Genomic DNA, 14671 nt, shown 5'->3' on the forward strand with positions numbered 1-14671 from the left:
AAAATCGAGTCGTCAGATACAGGATGTTGGCAAGTGGTGAAAGTGCAGCATCTTTGGGCCGCCATTACGGGATCAGGGATCACTTTTGTCGATACATACACATGTGGAGCAACCTTTTCAAGAATGAACATTGTGAAAAGAAAACAGGGGAAAAGATTGACAAATCAACATTTGAACTGCCTCACATGGATTGCTGTGACAGATTACAAATACTGTATGAAGAGGGTCATAGGGCATCAGGCACACTTCTGCTCATCCAGCTTTGGAAGTAAGTTTTGAAATATAAATTATTGTAGTTTTATTATTGTTGTATTGTTATAGATTTCCCGCCCGTCAGCGTGCAAACGACTGCGTCGAACCAATAGCGGTCGCTTCGCCCACCGAATGGACAATCCAGTCGTGACTTTCTGGAACAATGCCAGAAACCAGTCACGGGTGGGTTTTTAATCCCACCACGGCCCAGTCCGTATTCTACCCACGCAAAACAGGGTCAATCGCCGAATATCGATATACCTAAGTACCATCGCGGGAAACCTACCGAGGGACCGTACCTCGGCGAAGGTCTGCTTGGACACGAACCGCTTAAGCGGTCCATTCCGTTCTGGGATAACCGAGCGGGTATTATTGCCAGACCTCGCCGGACCCGATTCTATTTATCGGCTATTTAAAAACCAACTATATTCCGAGTGCAAGATGGGGCAGTTCAATGAGGGAATGGACGCAACGAACAGGTTTACATTCACACAAGGACATTTATTATAATAAAGCACGTATGCAATTAAACAAGACAAAACACAGATGCAATTATACAAGCAACAAAAGCACGACAAAATAACGACAACCGTCTACTTATTATGTACAGTCACTTGCACTTAACAGCAGTTCCTACTTATTAGACAGGCCCACGGACACACGTATGCACACACACAGCCAAGAAATGGAGGCAGAGGCCTTTAAGAATGAGCTCCAGCTCGGAGGACAGGTGAGCTGAAACCCAGAACCTATCTCAAACCTCTCCACCTCGTGTGGTCTTCAAGTTGTTCAGACCCGGGCTCCAGCGAGAGCGAGCTGGATCCAAATCGCCGTGAGCTGCGATCCTTCCCGAGCTCCCGCGAATCCTCCCGCGCTCCTCAACACGTGCTGGTGAGACGAGGCGCCGATCCTTCCAGTCGATGCGCCAATCCTTGGAGGAACCACCTCCACGAAGAGGTCGATGAGTCGCACCAAGCCAGGAACCAAAATGGAGAACAAAGAGCTCCACAAACCAAGAAGAAGAAGCCACCACTCGCATCTCGAGCCGAGTGACCGGCTTAACTTTCTTCCAAACAGGGCAGCTTGAAGCAAAAAGCTCTCCCGAGCCAAGCAGAAGCCAAAGCTCATGGAACCATCAAAGCAAAAAGCCTCCAAAAAGCCTCCTCCCGAGCCAGGCCTCAGCCGAAGCTCACTGAGCCAGCCGAAGCAAAAAGCTTCCGAAGGCCTCAACCATAATGCAAGCTAAGCAGGACCCGACAGTCTCCTGAACGACTCTCCTCAACTCCCTTCTCCAACTCTGCCCTCTCCAACTCTGCCCCTGAACAAAAGGTAAAGATGTCCTCTTATCCTTCTCCGCCCCCCCCGGTCCTCCACGTCCGGCGTGACTCATGCCCTCGTGATCCATCCCCCCGCTCAACCACGGGTGAGAGGGAGTTGTTGACATCATGAGTCATGGGACGGCAGGGTTCTTCCTCTTCGCAGAAGAGGGTGAGGGATGTCACCATTGTTTCGTTCCCTAACTATTAAATCCATCCGCAGCGCATCTAATCAATTTCTGAACATTTAAACAATGAAAGGTGAGCTATCTAGGGAACACGCACTTATCGACATTGCTGACTAAAGGAACCTGTATGTTGTGTGCAATCGAATTCCCAAATTCGTAACAGTATTATTTTGCTTAAAACATGTACCTTACATACTGTAGGTGGCTTCATATAACATTTTTGGTTTCTAATAATTAAGCCGACATTGTATTATTGCACACCAGACTTCTTTTGAGTTAACCAAGCTGTTATATCACATAATTGCATTATTTTGTGTTGCACGCAGTGTGGCGGCTCTCACACCAATGTGTTATCAGCGAAAGTGGCCCCTCTCGAAAAAAAAAATAGTGAAGATTACTGCTTTAGAACTTTTGATTTACTCCTTATAACCCTTAAGAAATTAGAACCCTTTCTAATTACCCTTTAGCACCCTCTTAAATTACACTTTTGAACCCTTTGGAACTCTTTCTCTTAAGTAGTGATTTTACTGCAGAGGTAACGCAGGTTTGCTAATATTTCCCACTATTTTCTATTGGAATTGAGAGTTGAACAGGCGACTGTGACGGGTTTCTGTGAAGTCGGTGATAGCATGATAAGGGAGCACAAAACGTTTAACATTCTGCTGTTTCGACGTGGGAATGCCCGTTTGCTTTGATGAGCAGGAGGATGAGTAAAAATGGGACGGCTTTGGAAGAGGAGGGGGGATTGTTGAGGGTTTGGGGGGAGGGGTTGAGAACTTCAGTGGGGAGAGAGGGGGAGTTTAGAGGCTTGAGTATGTGTCAGGAATTGCTGCCTTATGGTTTTGAGGGCAAGGTGAGGACTTGCGGTGGAGGGAGGGGTAAATTTCGGACAGAGTTGGGAGTGGGAGGCTGAGGCTTTTTTGTTGAAGTGTTGTAAAAATTGCATGTGCAAGTTTACTCACAGTAAGGATGTGATTGTGTGTGTTTGTGTGTGCGACTGTCGGGGGGCGGGGGGGGTGACGCAATCACCCTATGGGTAATGTGTTCGTACTGCAGAAAGTACGAGCAGGTATGCAGAATGCAAGAACTCGAATTAGATCTGAGCCTTTAAAATCGAGAGTCGAAACTACAAGTTCTGGCTCAGCCATCCACCTACCTCAATCTGGAGCCCAGAACAATCTGAACATGGCTTAACTTCAGATCTCATCAACTCTGCCCCCACTCCCTGCCTTCCATTTTAGTTGAACAGCTTGCTCACACTTCCAGTAGTGCCACATCTGCAGGTGCATTCTTGTGCCCACAAAGCGTGATATCCGTGATCTAAACCAGCCAGCTGTGGCATTTACCATTCAATAAGAAGGACACTCAAGGGAGAAATCATTGCATTTGATGGACAACTAATTCAGTTTGACAACATTGTTGCTTTTATTGCTTCTTCTGGGTTCATTGCCTTGCTTCCAGAATATGGTGCCTTGAGGCAAGCTTTACGTGAAATTGATTTTGGAAACTTTTTTCTCCTTGTAGCTGGACATTGTTGAGAGGAGGGGGAGGGGAGGGGCAAAAATCCACCAAGGGAGTAAGACTCCAGAGAAGGTGAAAGAAAAGCAACAGCCTTTGAAAGATGTAGATAAATTACTTATCATAAATCTCTGATCCATATTAAAACGTCATGTTTCATGCCAGAGCCAAATAGCTTTGGAAAAGAACCTCACCAATGCATGAATATCTCAAGAATCTTCAATGACAAAGTTCTTTGTATCGTAACATGATGAACCAAAAAGATGGATAAAGAAAGTGATGGTCATCTCAATCTCACATATTAAGAGGAAAATGTTGCAACAGGTGTCAGCTGGGATGAGTAAGGCAACCAGTGAGCAGAAGGTAAGCATATATGGTATATGAAGTCAGCATCAGCTAGGAGGTGAGCAAGCAGAAAATAACCTGCAGTGGGCTCTGAATTATTGGAAACACAGATGCTTTGAACAACATAACCATCACCAATGTGGAAGTGAAACACTCATAGTCCATACCCATGGGGATTAAAATGGAAAAGGTCCATCTCAAACAAATCACCTGAAGGGTGTGAGCACATGCTGGTCTCAGGAAGAGTTGGGATGAATCTCTAGGTAATCTTTACAGAGAATCAGAAGCATTGAATGCAACACCTATTTTGGAAAGACAAGATAAATGGTCCCAAGATGGTACTTTCAGAGACGGTGAGTGCCTGCTGCTGGGAGCGTGCAATATCATAAGGCATAAGCTATATGGAAATAAATGAGAGACACAATGGAGGAGTCTCAATGCTATGTCCTGCTCTGTTTGCACAGTGGATATTGAAGATTACTCTGCATCTTTAGAATGGAAAATTGACCATCTTACCTCATTCAAAAACACTATTTGACCGCTGTGTTGACCCTTAGAGTTGGCCATGAATGGTGAGTTTTGAAGTGGAGGTTAATTATTTGAGCAAAAAAGAATGCCTTTATTTAACAGCAATTGCTCCATTCATTTCATCACTATGCTGATGCTTGGCAGAAAACTGACAGGCCCGTAACCCAACATAGATGTATACAGTGTATATGTATATATATATATATATATATATATATATATATATATATATATATATATATATATATATATCTTCTTCTTCTTTCGGCTGCTCCCGTTAGGGGTCGCCACAGCGGATCATCCGTATGATCCGCATAGTGATTTTGGCACATGTTTTACGACAGATGCCCTTCCTGACGCAACCCTGGTCGCCTCTTACGACACAGGGATATGGTACACCAATTTTAACTGGGGTATACACCGGCCCCGTACACTGGTACTCACTTTGCCGACCTCGGAAGGATGACAGGCTGAGTGAACCCCCTGGTGTATTAATTCAGTGGCCCAACGGGGCTTGAACTCAGGACCTTTTGGATCCCAAGCCGCTGCCCTAACCACTGCGCCAACACCAGGCTTTCATATATATAGATATATATATATATATCTATATATATATTTATATATATATATATATATATATATATATATGTATATATATATATATTTATATTTATATATATATATATATATATATATATATGTATATATATATATATATATATATATATATATATATATATATATATACCAGGAAGTGAACTGCACAGAAGGTTCTATCATAATCTATCAATTAGGCCATTTAACATACAGCAAAAAAGTATATATATATATATATATATATATATATATATATATATATATATATATATATATATATATATATATATATATATATATATATATATATATATACATACACATATACCATTCCTACTACCAGCATGGCTGTCATAGCCATGATGGAGACAGCATGAAATTCCCCATGTTATTATTTATCGAGTCAAAGAGTATTGTAATTTCGAACGAGTGTGCAAATCTCATGAGATCACATCAATATTTGATTTATAAATCCAGAATGAGTGTGTCATCAAAGCACCATGTATGCCAGGGTGCCTTTTAAGAGGAGTCTGCAGACATCAATTACCAATTTTCATCTGATTTTCAAATGGAATACAACACTTTTAATTAAATAAACATGCCTTGTGATCCATGCTTATCAATTTTTAATATGCAAGGCAAATTAGTGTCTTACAACTCAATTACCCGACAAATAATTAAGCCTCATCAATAAATTGATGAAGTGTGTGTGTGTGTGTGTGTGTGTGTGTGCGTGCGTGCGTGCGTGCGTGCGTGCGTGCGTGCGTGCGTGCGTGCGTGCGTGCGTGCGTGTTTATTGGAGAGTTCCACTAGAGCTTTCTGATGTTGAATGTGATATGTTGAAATTATCATCATGTCCTCCTTAATTGATTCGGATAATTAACTAAAAAGAACCTGGAAGGATTCCAACGTTTTAAACACACAACATATTAAGGTGTACAGGGCAGCTTGATGGGTCCTTCCACAGCATGGCAATGTAATTAAAAAAAATAACGAAAAAAATAGCAATTAGATATTGCAGACCCAGGTCAGGACTTGGTTTGTGTTGTGTATTTTGTGTGGCAAATAAATGGAAGGATGTACTAAATGAAGTCATTGATTGCAAATAAAAGGTCTAAATGGTCGAGACGTAAATGTGTAAAGGTCAAAGGTCTGAAAAGTTGTTAAAGTCAAATGGTCTGAATGTCTAAAGGGTGAAAGGTGGAAAGGTCTGAAAAGGTCTAAAGGGTGTCCTGTAATTTAATGTCAAAATGGTTGGAATTGTCTGAAGGGGTTTAAAGGGTCTTAAAACGTCTAAACAGGACCTAACGGGAATTAGAATGTCCGAAAGGTGTGAAAGTCTAAAAGATAGAAAGGATTCTAAGAGTCGAAGAGGGTCTAAAGGGGGTAACGGGGTGGAAAAGGTCGTTTGGGTACTTGGGCTCTTTTCGGTCCTCGGGGTTGTTTGGGCCTTTTGCGCTTTCTGGGACTTTTGGGTCTCAAAGGGGTCTTTGTGTTGTAAAGGGTCTTTGGTTTCTTCAGGGTCGAATGTAATTCATACACATACCCACATTCAGACAAATGAAAAAGCACTCATAGAGCGACACGTAGCAAAACAGACCAAAGTAGAACGGCTCTCGGAAGAGTGCATACGTCTGCCAGGCTGATTAGTCAGATTTTCACACCTTTCGGACCTTCTAATTCCCCATAGACTCCTTTGACCGTTAGGTCCTTTTTAGACGTTTTAAGACCCTTTAAACCCCTTCAGACAATTCCAACCATTTTGACCTGAGATTACAGGACACCCTTTAGACCTTTTCAGACCTTTCCACCTTTCACCCTTTAGACATTCAGACCATTTGACCTTAACAACTTTTCAGACCTTTGACCTTTACACATTTACGTCTCGACCATTTAGACCTTTTATGTGCAATCAATGACTCTTCATTTAGTACATCCTGCCATTTATTTGCCACACAAAATACACAACACAATTGATGATTTTTAGAAGTTTGACCTTGAGTTGACCTTTGACCATTTGACCTCAAAAGAGTTTGTTTTCCAAATTCAGTGATGCACAATGCAATGGCTGCTAAATTTCATCATCCCGACACTCCACCCATCCACGTAGACCCCCTTAATGAGTGCAGATTTTGTTGCCGCCGATAAACTTTGGTGCATCACAGGCGATGAAGGTTGTGATCAAGTTTCATCGAAGTCGTGTATTTGGTTCAAGCGATAATGACTGAAGTGTTTACGGACTGACTTACTGACCTACGGACGTTGCTCAATCGCATAAGCTCACCTGACTCAAATCCAGGTGAGATAAAAAAATAAATGAAAATAAATAAATGAAAAAAAGAAAGAAAGAAACAAATGAAAGTGAGAGACCCAAGACAATGGGGAAGTATGGTTCGTTGTTGCTTACAATGTGCAAGCATAACCCGCTAGTAGACATAGAGATAGACATGTACGTGAACACACACACACACACACACACACACACACACACACACACACACACACACACACACACACACACACACACACACACGTTTTCATTTCAGCTGTTTTCATCACATGTAGTTGAGTATAAAGTGGATGAGCTTTCCGTTTGGGGATGCTTCCTAGTTTACAGACATTTAAGGATAGTTTTGTGATTTTGTTTCCTCCCCTGCCTCCACTCCCCTCCGCACACTCTCCCCACAATCTCCTTTCTCTACACCTCCCACACTCGATCCAATCTGTTCCTTCCTCGTCAAGAAAACTGTTCGTTTTGCATTTTCTCAGTTCCAGCAGCGCACACCAAAAACACGTTAATTTCCACAGTGGTTCGGTGTATTTATGACTTACACATGGGGTACGTGATAATTACATGTTGCCAAGGTTAAAATCCGTCACGTTTGAAACGTGCTTGTAACTCGACAATAACTTTCAGGTCGGTTCCACATCCGCAGTGCTCAACCACTTTAACGTGCGGCTTTTTGAAGGCTTTGTGACCACTTTTTTTTTTACTGTTGATGACGTCGACATGCGTCACCACCACACTTACGTCACAGCGTCATCACTCGGCTTACGTGGAAGTCCGTTGGACGATTGATGTGAGCACATTAAATGAGTACACCCCTCCTCACCTCCTCACGACCTCACCCCTCTTCCCCTCCCAGAGAGCGGAGGGCATCACCATGGAGATCTCAATCACAGGACAATTTAACCTTGAACCGAGGAAGAGGAAGAAGAAGAAGAGGCCGAGTTGCTGTTTCTTTGCAGGTTCCTCCAAGTGGACTCCCTACTGTCCTCGTCGTCATGACAACCATATCCCGAGACTCCATAATAATTATCCTGACGTCACGCAATCTCTGCAGGATACGAGTGTTATAAACGAACCCTTTAAAATGATTGAATCCATAATGAAAAGCAAACGGACGAATCACGTGAACTGCATTTATAAACATAAATCACTCCTGGCATACGTCATGCGTTCGGATGACGTCATGGTGTTTATATATGACGTGTGCAAGTAGTAGGCGTGAGTCACGGGACAATATATGGCGTGCAAAATCATATAATCCATTGAAGAACCACCGATCCGTGTCAGGTAACACACAGGTATCCTCAGGTGACGCCTCTCGGGGGATTCTCTGAGGAGTTGGAGACGCATGAAGGTCAGGGCGGTGTGGAGAGGTGGTGTGGGAGGGCGGTGTGGAAAGGTGGGTAGTTGTTGGTTGGTGGGGTGTAGTGTGGGAGGGCGGTGTGGAGAGGTGGGTGGTTGTGGATCGGTGGGGTGCAGTGTGGGAGGGTGGTGGCGGAGGGCGGTGTAGAGAGGTGGGTGTGGAGAGTCGGTGTGGGAGGGCGGTGTGGAAAGGTGGTGTGGGAGGGCGGTGTGGAAAGGTGGGTAGTTGTTGGTCGGTGGGGTGCAGGGTGGGAAGGCTGTGTGGAGAGGTGGTGTGGGAGGGTGGTGGGGGAGGGCGGTGTGGAGAGGTGGGTAGTTGTGGGTCGGTGGGGTGCAGTGTGGGAGGGCTGTGTGGAGAGGTGGTGTGGGAGGGTGGTGGGGGAGGGCGGTGTGGAGAGGTGGTCTGGGAGGGCGGTGTGCAAAGGTGGGTAGTTGTTGGTCGGTGGGGTGCAGTGTGGGAGGGCGGTGTGGAGAGGTGGGTAGTTGTGGGTCGGTGGGGTGCAGGGTGGGAAGGCTGTGTGGAGAGGTGGTGTGGGAGGGTGGTGGGGAGGGCGGTGTGGAGAGGTGGGTAGTTGTGGGTCGGTGGGGTGCAGTGTGGGAGGGCTGTGTGGAGAGGTGGTGTGGGAGGGTGGTGGGGGAGGGCGGTGTGGAGAGGTGGTCTGGGAGGGCGGTGTGCAAAGGTGGGTAGTTGTTGGTCGGTGGGGTGCAGTGTGGGAGGGCGGTGTGGAGAGGTGGGTGGTTGTGTGTCGGTGGGGTGCAGTGTGGGGGGGTGGTGGTCCTCGCCAATATCAATCATCCGTGACGTCAGTCGTGTGGTAACAAGCAACATTGATGCGCATGACGTATCGGGTGATCATGAAAATGGCATCGCTGCGGCGGTGGAGAGGGGAGGGATGGGATTAGGGAGGCCAAACCTGCAGCGTGGAAACGATCGCCCTGCCGTCCAGAAGGCGCACGGTGCAGCAGAGGTCGGCGGCGTGCGGCGCCCTCGATCCGGCCATTCGGAACCTCAGCATCCCTGACCGCACGTCGGCGACACCTGCGCTGGCGGGTCCGTCTCGTGCCCCTCGGAGCCCGCGCGCTCTCGCTCTACCATTAGCCCCGCCCGCGTCGCGTCATAACTCGCGCCGCCGGGACCCAGATCGCATCCGTCAAGCCGGGACCCAATTAGCGCTCCCCGCCGGGACTTGCAAAGCCGGCACAGATCTCGAAAAAAGGTGGCGTTTCATTGGCAGCCCCGAGTACGGTTTATCACACCGACCTCCGTCGATACATTTTGTAACCGTTCATGTAAAATAACGTATTTTAATATATTGTTGCGAATTCGCGCCCGCCGGCGTGCGGACGGCCACGTAACTCGGATCGCGGCACGTCGCCCACCGGACGGACAATTCAGTCGTGACCCTCCGGGAACTATCGCCCGGAGCCAGTCACGGGTGGGCCTTTCGGCCTCACCACAATCGTACCAATCGGCCACCAGCGGAGGATAGGGTTGTTCGCCAAACTCGACCTACCTTAGTACCCACGCGGATGGTAAACCGGATGGTAAACCGGGCGATCGTACCTCGCCGCAGGTCGACTCCGGACACGAGCCGCTTGGGCGGCCCGTTCCGTACTATCGGGATAACCGAGCGGTGTTATCGTCGACCTCGACGGTTCAGATTATTTACCGGGCGTTTTGCACCCACTCCGAACCCTTTACGTGAAGCAGGATGGAGAGTAAATTAAAAGGAATGAGACGAAGCGAAACAGGCACAGTTCACACAATGCACATTTATTTCCCGGCACACGGAAAGCACGTATATACAGCCATACAGTCAAAATGCACATAAAGCAACCAAAACAATAAAAGCAACAACAACGCAGAGTTAATACCGACTACGCGCACACACGGCAACACATACAGCTTTACTTCGCAGACGGCGCCAACACACATTTACACAAAAGCAAAGGAAAGAAGCCACCCTCATAGACAAGGAGGCAGACAGGCCTGTAGGCCAAATGTGCACGTGATCTGGAGGAGCGGCCAGGTCCGCGAGACCGGGGGGGGGGGGTCCTACCCGCATCTTCGTGACGCGTTGGCGGGCGAGCCGCAAATGTGGCCGCGCGGCTGTGCCCCGACTCCGTGCTCCTTGGCGGGTTTTGTTGGCACGACGTTTGGAGTGAGGTGGGAACGGGGCCCCCTTTTGCACGATCTCAGCGCGGGGGGAAAGGAGGAATTGTTGAGGCCCTGGGGGAGGAGAGTGGCTGGCTGGCTTGGGTCCCGCGACAAGATGAGCGATTCCCCACACCGTAACCTCGTCGCCGACCGCCGTCCTTCTCACCTCGGACCCGAGCTCCTTTGCCTGCAGTTCCACCGCACGCACTCTCCTCACCCGACCGACTCGACTCTGCCACTCCCTTCAGTTCCGCACTCTCCTCACCCGACCGACTAGACTTTTTCACTCTCCTCACCCGACCAACTCGACTTTTTCACTATCCTCACCCGACCGACTCGACTTTTTCACTCTCTTTACCCGACCGACTCGACTCTGCCCCTCTCTTCGCCTTTTTATAGGCGGGCAGGAGAAGCCAGTATGCAAATATTCGGATCAGAATGACCTCGGGGGCGGAGCCATGCTCGCCCATTGGTCGGAGGAAACGGGGGCGTGAACCTCCCCTGATCCTAGAATTTGCATATATCGACTTCACACACGCACCTGGAGGCAGGGCCAAGCTGCCCCGCGCTCGCTAATTGGACGGAGGAAAAGTGGCGTGTAACGTTTTTGATCCGAATTTTCCCTCGGAAAGGCCGCTATTCGCGCTCGCGGCTCGGTGCGCTCAGCACCAATCGCCGAACGGACCCGAGACAGCCCGACGTTCAGTGTTCACAGGTGGTGCGGGAATGGCCGTAGAAGGAGAGAGGTGAAGGTGGTGGAGGGTTTTCGGTGGTGGTTTGATGGTTATGGTGCCGTTTGGGAATGGCGGTGGTGCGATGATGTGGGAGCGTAGATGGTGGCGGTGGCGTGGTTGTTGTTTGATGGCGGTTGAGACGTGGTTGGTTCAAAATAAAGATAGAACAGAAAAAATGGCGAACTCAAAGCGTCGCAGCCCGGATGAATCACATAAATTCCCTCGATACAACGGGTTTGGGCTAACTTCACATGTACTTAGAGATATCTCACCTGAGGGCCCTTTATGGTGTAATGCGAATTTCCACAGCCGTAACAATATCAATCAGCATGAAGTGTGAACACGTCACACAAGGGTCAGTCAGTTAAAAACTCCGACATCATCGTCGGTTATTACACTGTCACTTGGGCGGATACGGCAACCTGTACTATATGGTGACACCTGTTGCAGAAAGCTTAAAATACAAGTGCGATACCTTTGCACGAACCTGGCGGCAAATGCCGATTCGACCATAATTCAGTTGTGAAATCGGTGTGGTGGTTGCATCATTTATTGAGGTCACCGCTTTGCCACTGTGAAGCAGGCATTTGTAACTTGGTCCGACTCACAATTAAAACCACCAGGGAACTCGGTAGGGCGCACACCTCCGCCCCGTAATGCCTGATCCACGAGAACAATCTCTCAATGGTGAATAATCACTTGTAAAAATTATCAGATCTGGATTCGGATTCGGATCTTCACCAAAATCGAAACAATTCGTCCTTGTCACACAAACAACATGTCCACCAAGTTACATCCGAATCCGTCCACAACGTTTTTGAGAAATCGTGCTATACTGTACATCTGTTTACTCCTATCTCTAAATGGTGAAGAATCAATTTTAAAAATTATAGTCGTCGGATCCGGATCCAGATCTTCAAAATCGAATCAGTTCGTCCTTGTCACATACCGAACCTGTCCACAACTTTGTTTTTAGATATCTTGCACACAAACAAACAAACAGACAAACAAACAAGCAGTCATAGACTGGTGCTTACGAAATCGTCAACTTGACCTCTGACCTTGTCGAATAAAAGCTGTCTCGAGAGAAGGTAGCGACGCAAATAAGAAGTTTCTACGATGATTCTGTACCAAACCATCATAAATCGAATGTTTGACCTCACTGTGACCTTGACCTTTGACCGATTTTGACCAAAATCTAATCAGCGCTAGCCATCACCCTCCTGAATCACGTGGTGTAAGTTGACATTGGTAGCTTCTTCCGTTCGCGAGTTGTAATTTTTTTTTGATGTTTGACCTCACTGTGACCTTGACCTTTGACAGATTTTTACCAAAATCTAATCAGCACTAGCCATCACCCTCCTGAATCACGTGGTGTTATTTGACATTGGTAGCTTCTTCCGTTCTCGAGTTAGCGTGCCGACAAACAAACAAACAAGCAGTCATAGACTGGTACTTACAAAATCGTCAACTTGACCTCTGACCTTGTCTAATAAAAGCTGTCTCTCGAGAAGGTAGCGACGCAAACCAGAAGTTTCTACGATGATTCTGTATCAAACCATCAAAAATCATAACGTCGACCGAAGCAAAAATCTCCATTTCTCCAAACAATTATACCTTAACGTAACTCAACGACGCGTCTGCTCGAGCGCACTGCATCATGGGACGACCCGTGACGTGCCGAGTGAAATATTTTTTATACAATCTTAAAACGTCTCCAAAACATCCGATTTTTACCAGAATTTCCACCACCGAGTTTTAAGCGTCCTAAGCGATCGCAAAAACCGAAGACAAAATTAAAATCGAAGTTAAAATGGAGTCGTAACGTCGAGCGAAGCAAAAATACTCCATTTCTCCACGTGAATTTACGGAATTATGTTTGACCTCACTGTGACCTTGACCGTTGACCGATTTTGACCAAAATCTAATCAGCACTAGCCATCACCCTCCTGGAATCACGTGGTGCAATTTGATATTGGTAGCTTCTTCTGTTCTCGAGTTATCGTGCTTACAAACAAACAAACAAACAAACAGAAGGCATCAATATACTTACGAAATCTTTAGACTTCGTAAGTAACAAACACAAACAAACAAACAAACAGAAACGGAACTGATCAATATACTTACAAAACCTTTTGATTACATAAGTAACAAGCAGTCATAGACTGGTACTTACGAAATCGTCAACTTGACCTCTGACGTTGTCTAATAAAAGCTGTCTCTAGAGAAGGTAGCGATGCAAAGCACAAGTTTCTACGATGATTCTGTACCAAACCATCAAAAATCGAATGTTTTGGATGTTTGACCTCACTGTGACCTTGACCTTTGACCGATTTGGACCAGAATCTAATCAGCGCTCGGCACCACCCTCCTGAATCACTTGGTGTAATTTGACATTGGCAGCTTCTTCCATTCTCGAGTTATCATTTTTTGGATGTTTGACCTCACTGTGACCTTGACCTTTGACCGATTTTGACCAAAATCTAATCAGCACCCTCCTGAATCACGTGGTGTAATTTGACATTGGTAGCTTCTTACGTTCTCGAGTTATCTGTACCAAACCATCAAAAATCGAATATTTGACCTCACTGTGACCTTGACCTTTGACCGATTTTTACCAAAATCTAATCAGCACTAGCCATCACCCCCCTGAATCACTTGGTGTAATTTTACATTGGTAGCTTCTTCCCTTCTCGAGTTATCGTGCCTACAAACAAACAAACAAACAAGCAAACAGAAACGGAAGTCATCAATATACTTACGAAATCTTTATATTTCGTAAGTAACAAACACATAAACAAACAAACAAACAGAAACTGAAGTCATCAATATACTTACGAAATCTTTAGATTTCGTAAGTCACAAGAAGATGTTGTGCACTGCAGAGATACTTGCAAAATCCATAAAACAAGAGATTTGAGATTTGAAAGTTAAAAAATTGACCTCAAGAATAATTCATGGTTGAATTCAGTGACCTGAAACATAAATCCTCTTCAAATTTCAAGTGAATCGGAGGAAAATCGAGGATTTTAGAAATTCGGCCTACTTTGTCCTTTTGGACCAATTTGACCTCCAAAACAATTGGTTGGTTGAATTCAGTGACCTGAAATATAAATCCTCTTCAAATTTCAAGTCAATCGGATGAAAATTGAGGATCTTATAAATCTTACCCAAGTTGTTGACCTGCTGACCTCAAAATCAAAAGGCAATGTTTTACCTTGTGACAAACTCTACCACGTGGTGAAGTTTCGTCAAGATCGGTTTAAAATTGTGACATGTAGGCCATAAACAGACAGACAGACAGACACACACAGAAAGATAGACAGACAGACAGACAGACAGACAGACAAGCCGGTAGGCGACGAGGATCGAATCGCTGGATC

General features: G+C 46.0%; 1 protein-coding gene across 4 annotated transcripts in view; it reads right to left on the reverse strand.

Annotated features, from left to right (window-relative positions):
- Positions 1-9540, reverse strand: part of FRMD3 (FERM domain containing 3) — a 69371-nt gene extending 59831 nt beyond the window's left edge. For all 4 annotated transcript variants that reach the window (XM_085846385.1, XM_085846386.1, XM_085846384.1 and 1 more), the window contains exon 1: positions 9311-9540. In XM_085846385.1, coding sequence (XP_085702511.1) covers positions 9311-9412 — 102 coding nt within the window. In that variant the 5' untranslated portion in view covers positions 9413-9540. The remainder of the gene's footprint in view (positions 1-9310) is intronic.
- Positions 9541-14671: the final 5131 nt, after the last annotated feature.

This window comes from Eptatretus burgeri, chromosome 11, assembly GCF_056783735.1.
Source record: "Eptatretus burgeri isolate ZD-2024b chromosome 11, Ebu_testis_v1, whole genome shotgun sequence".
Classification (NCBI taxonomy): Eukaryota; Metazoa; Chordata; class Myxini; order Myxiniformes; family Myxinidae; genus Eptatretus; species Eptatretus burgeri.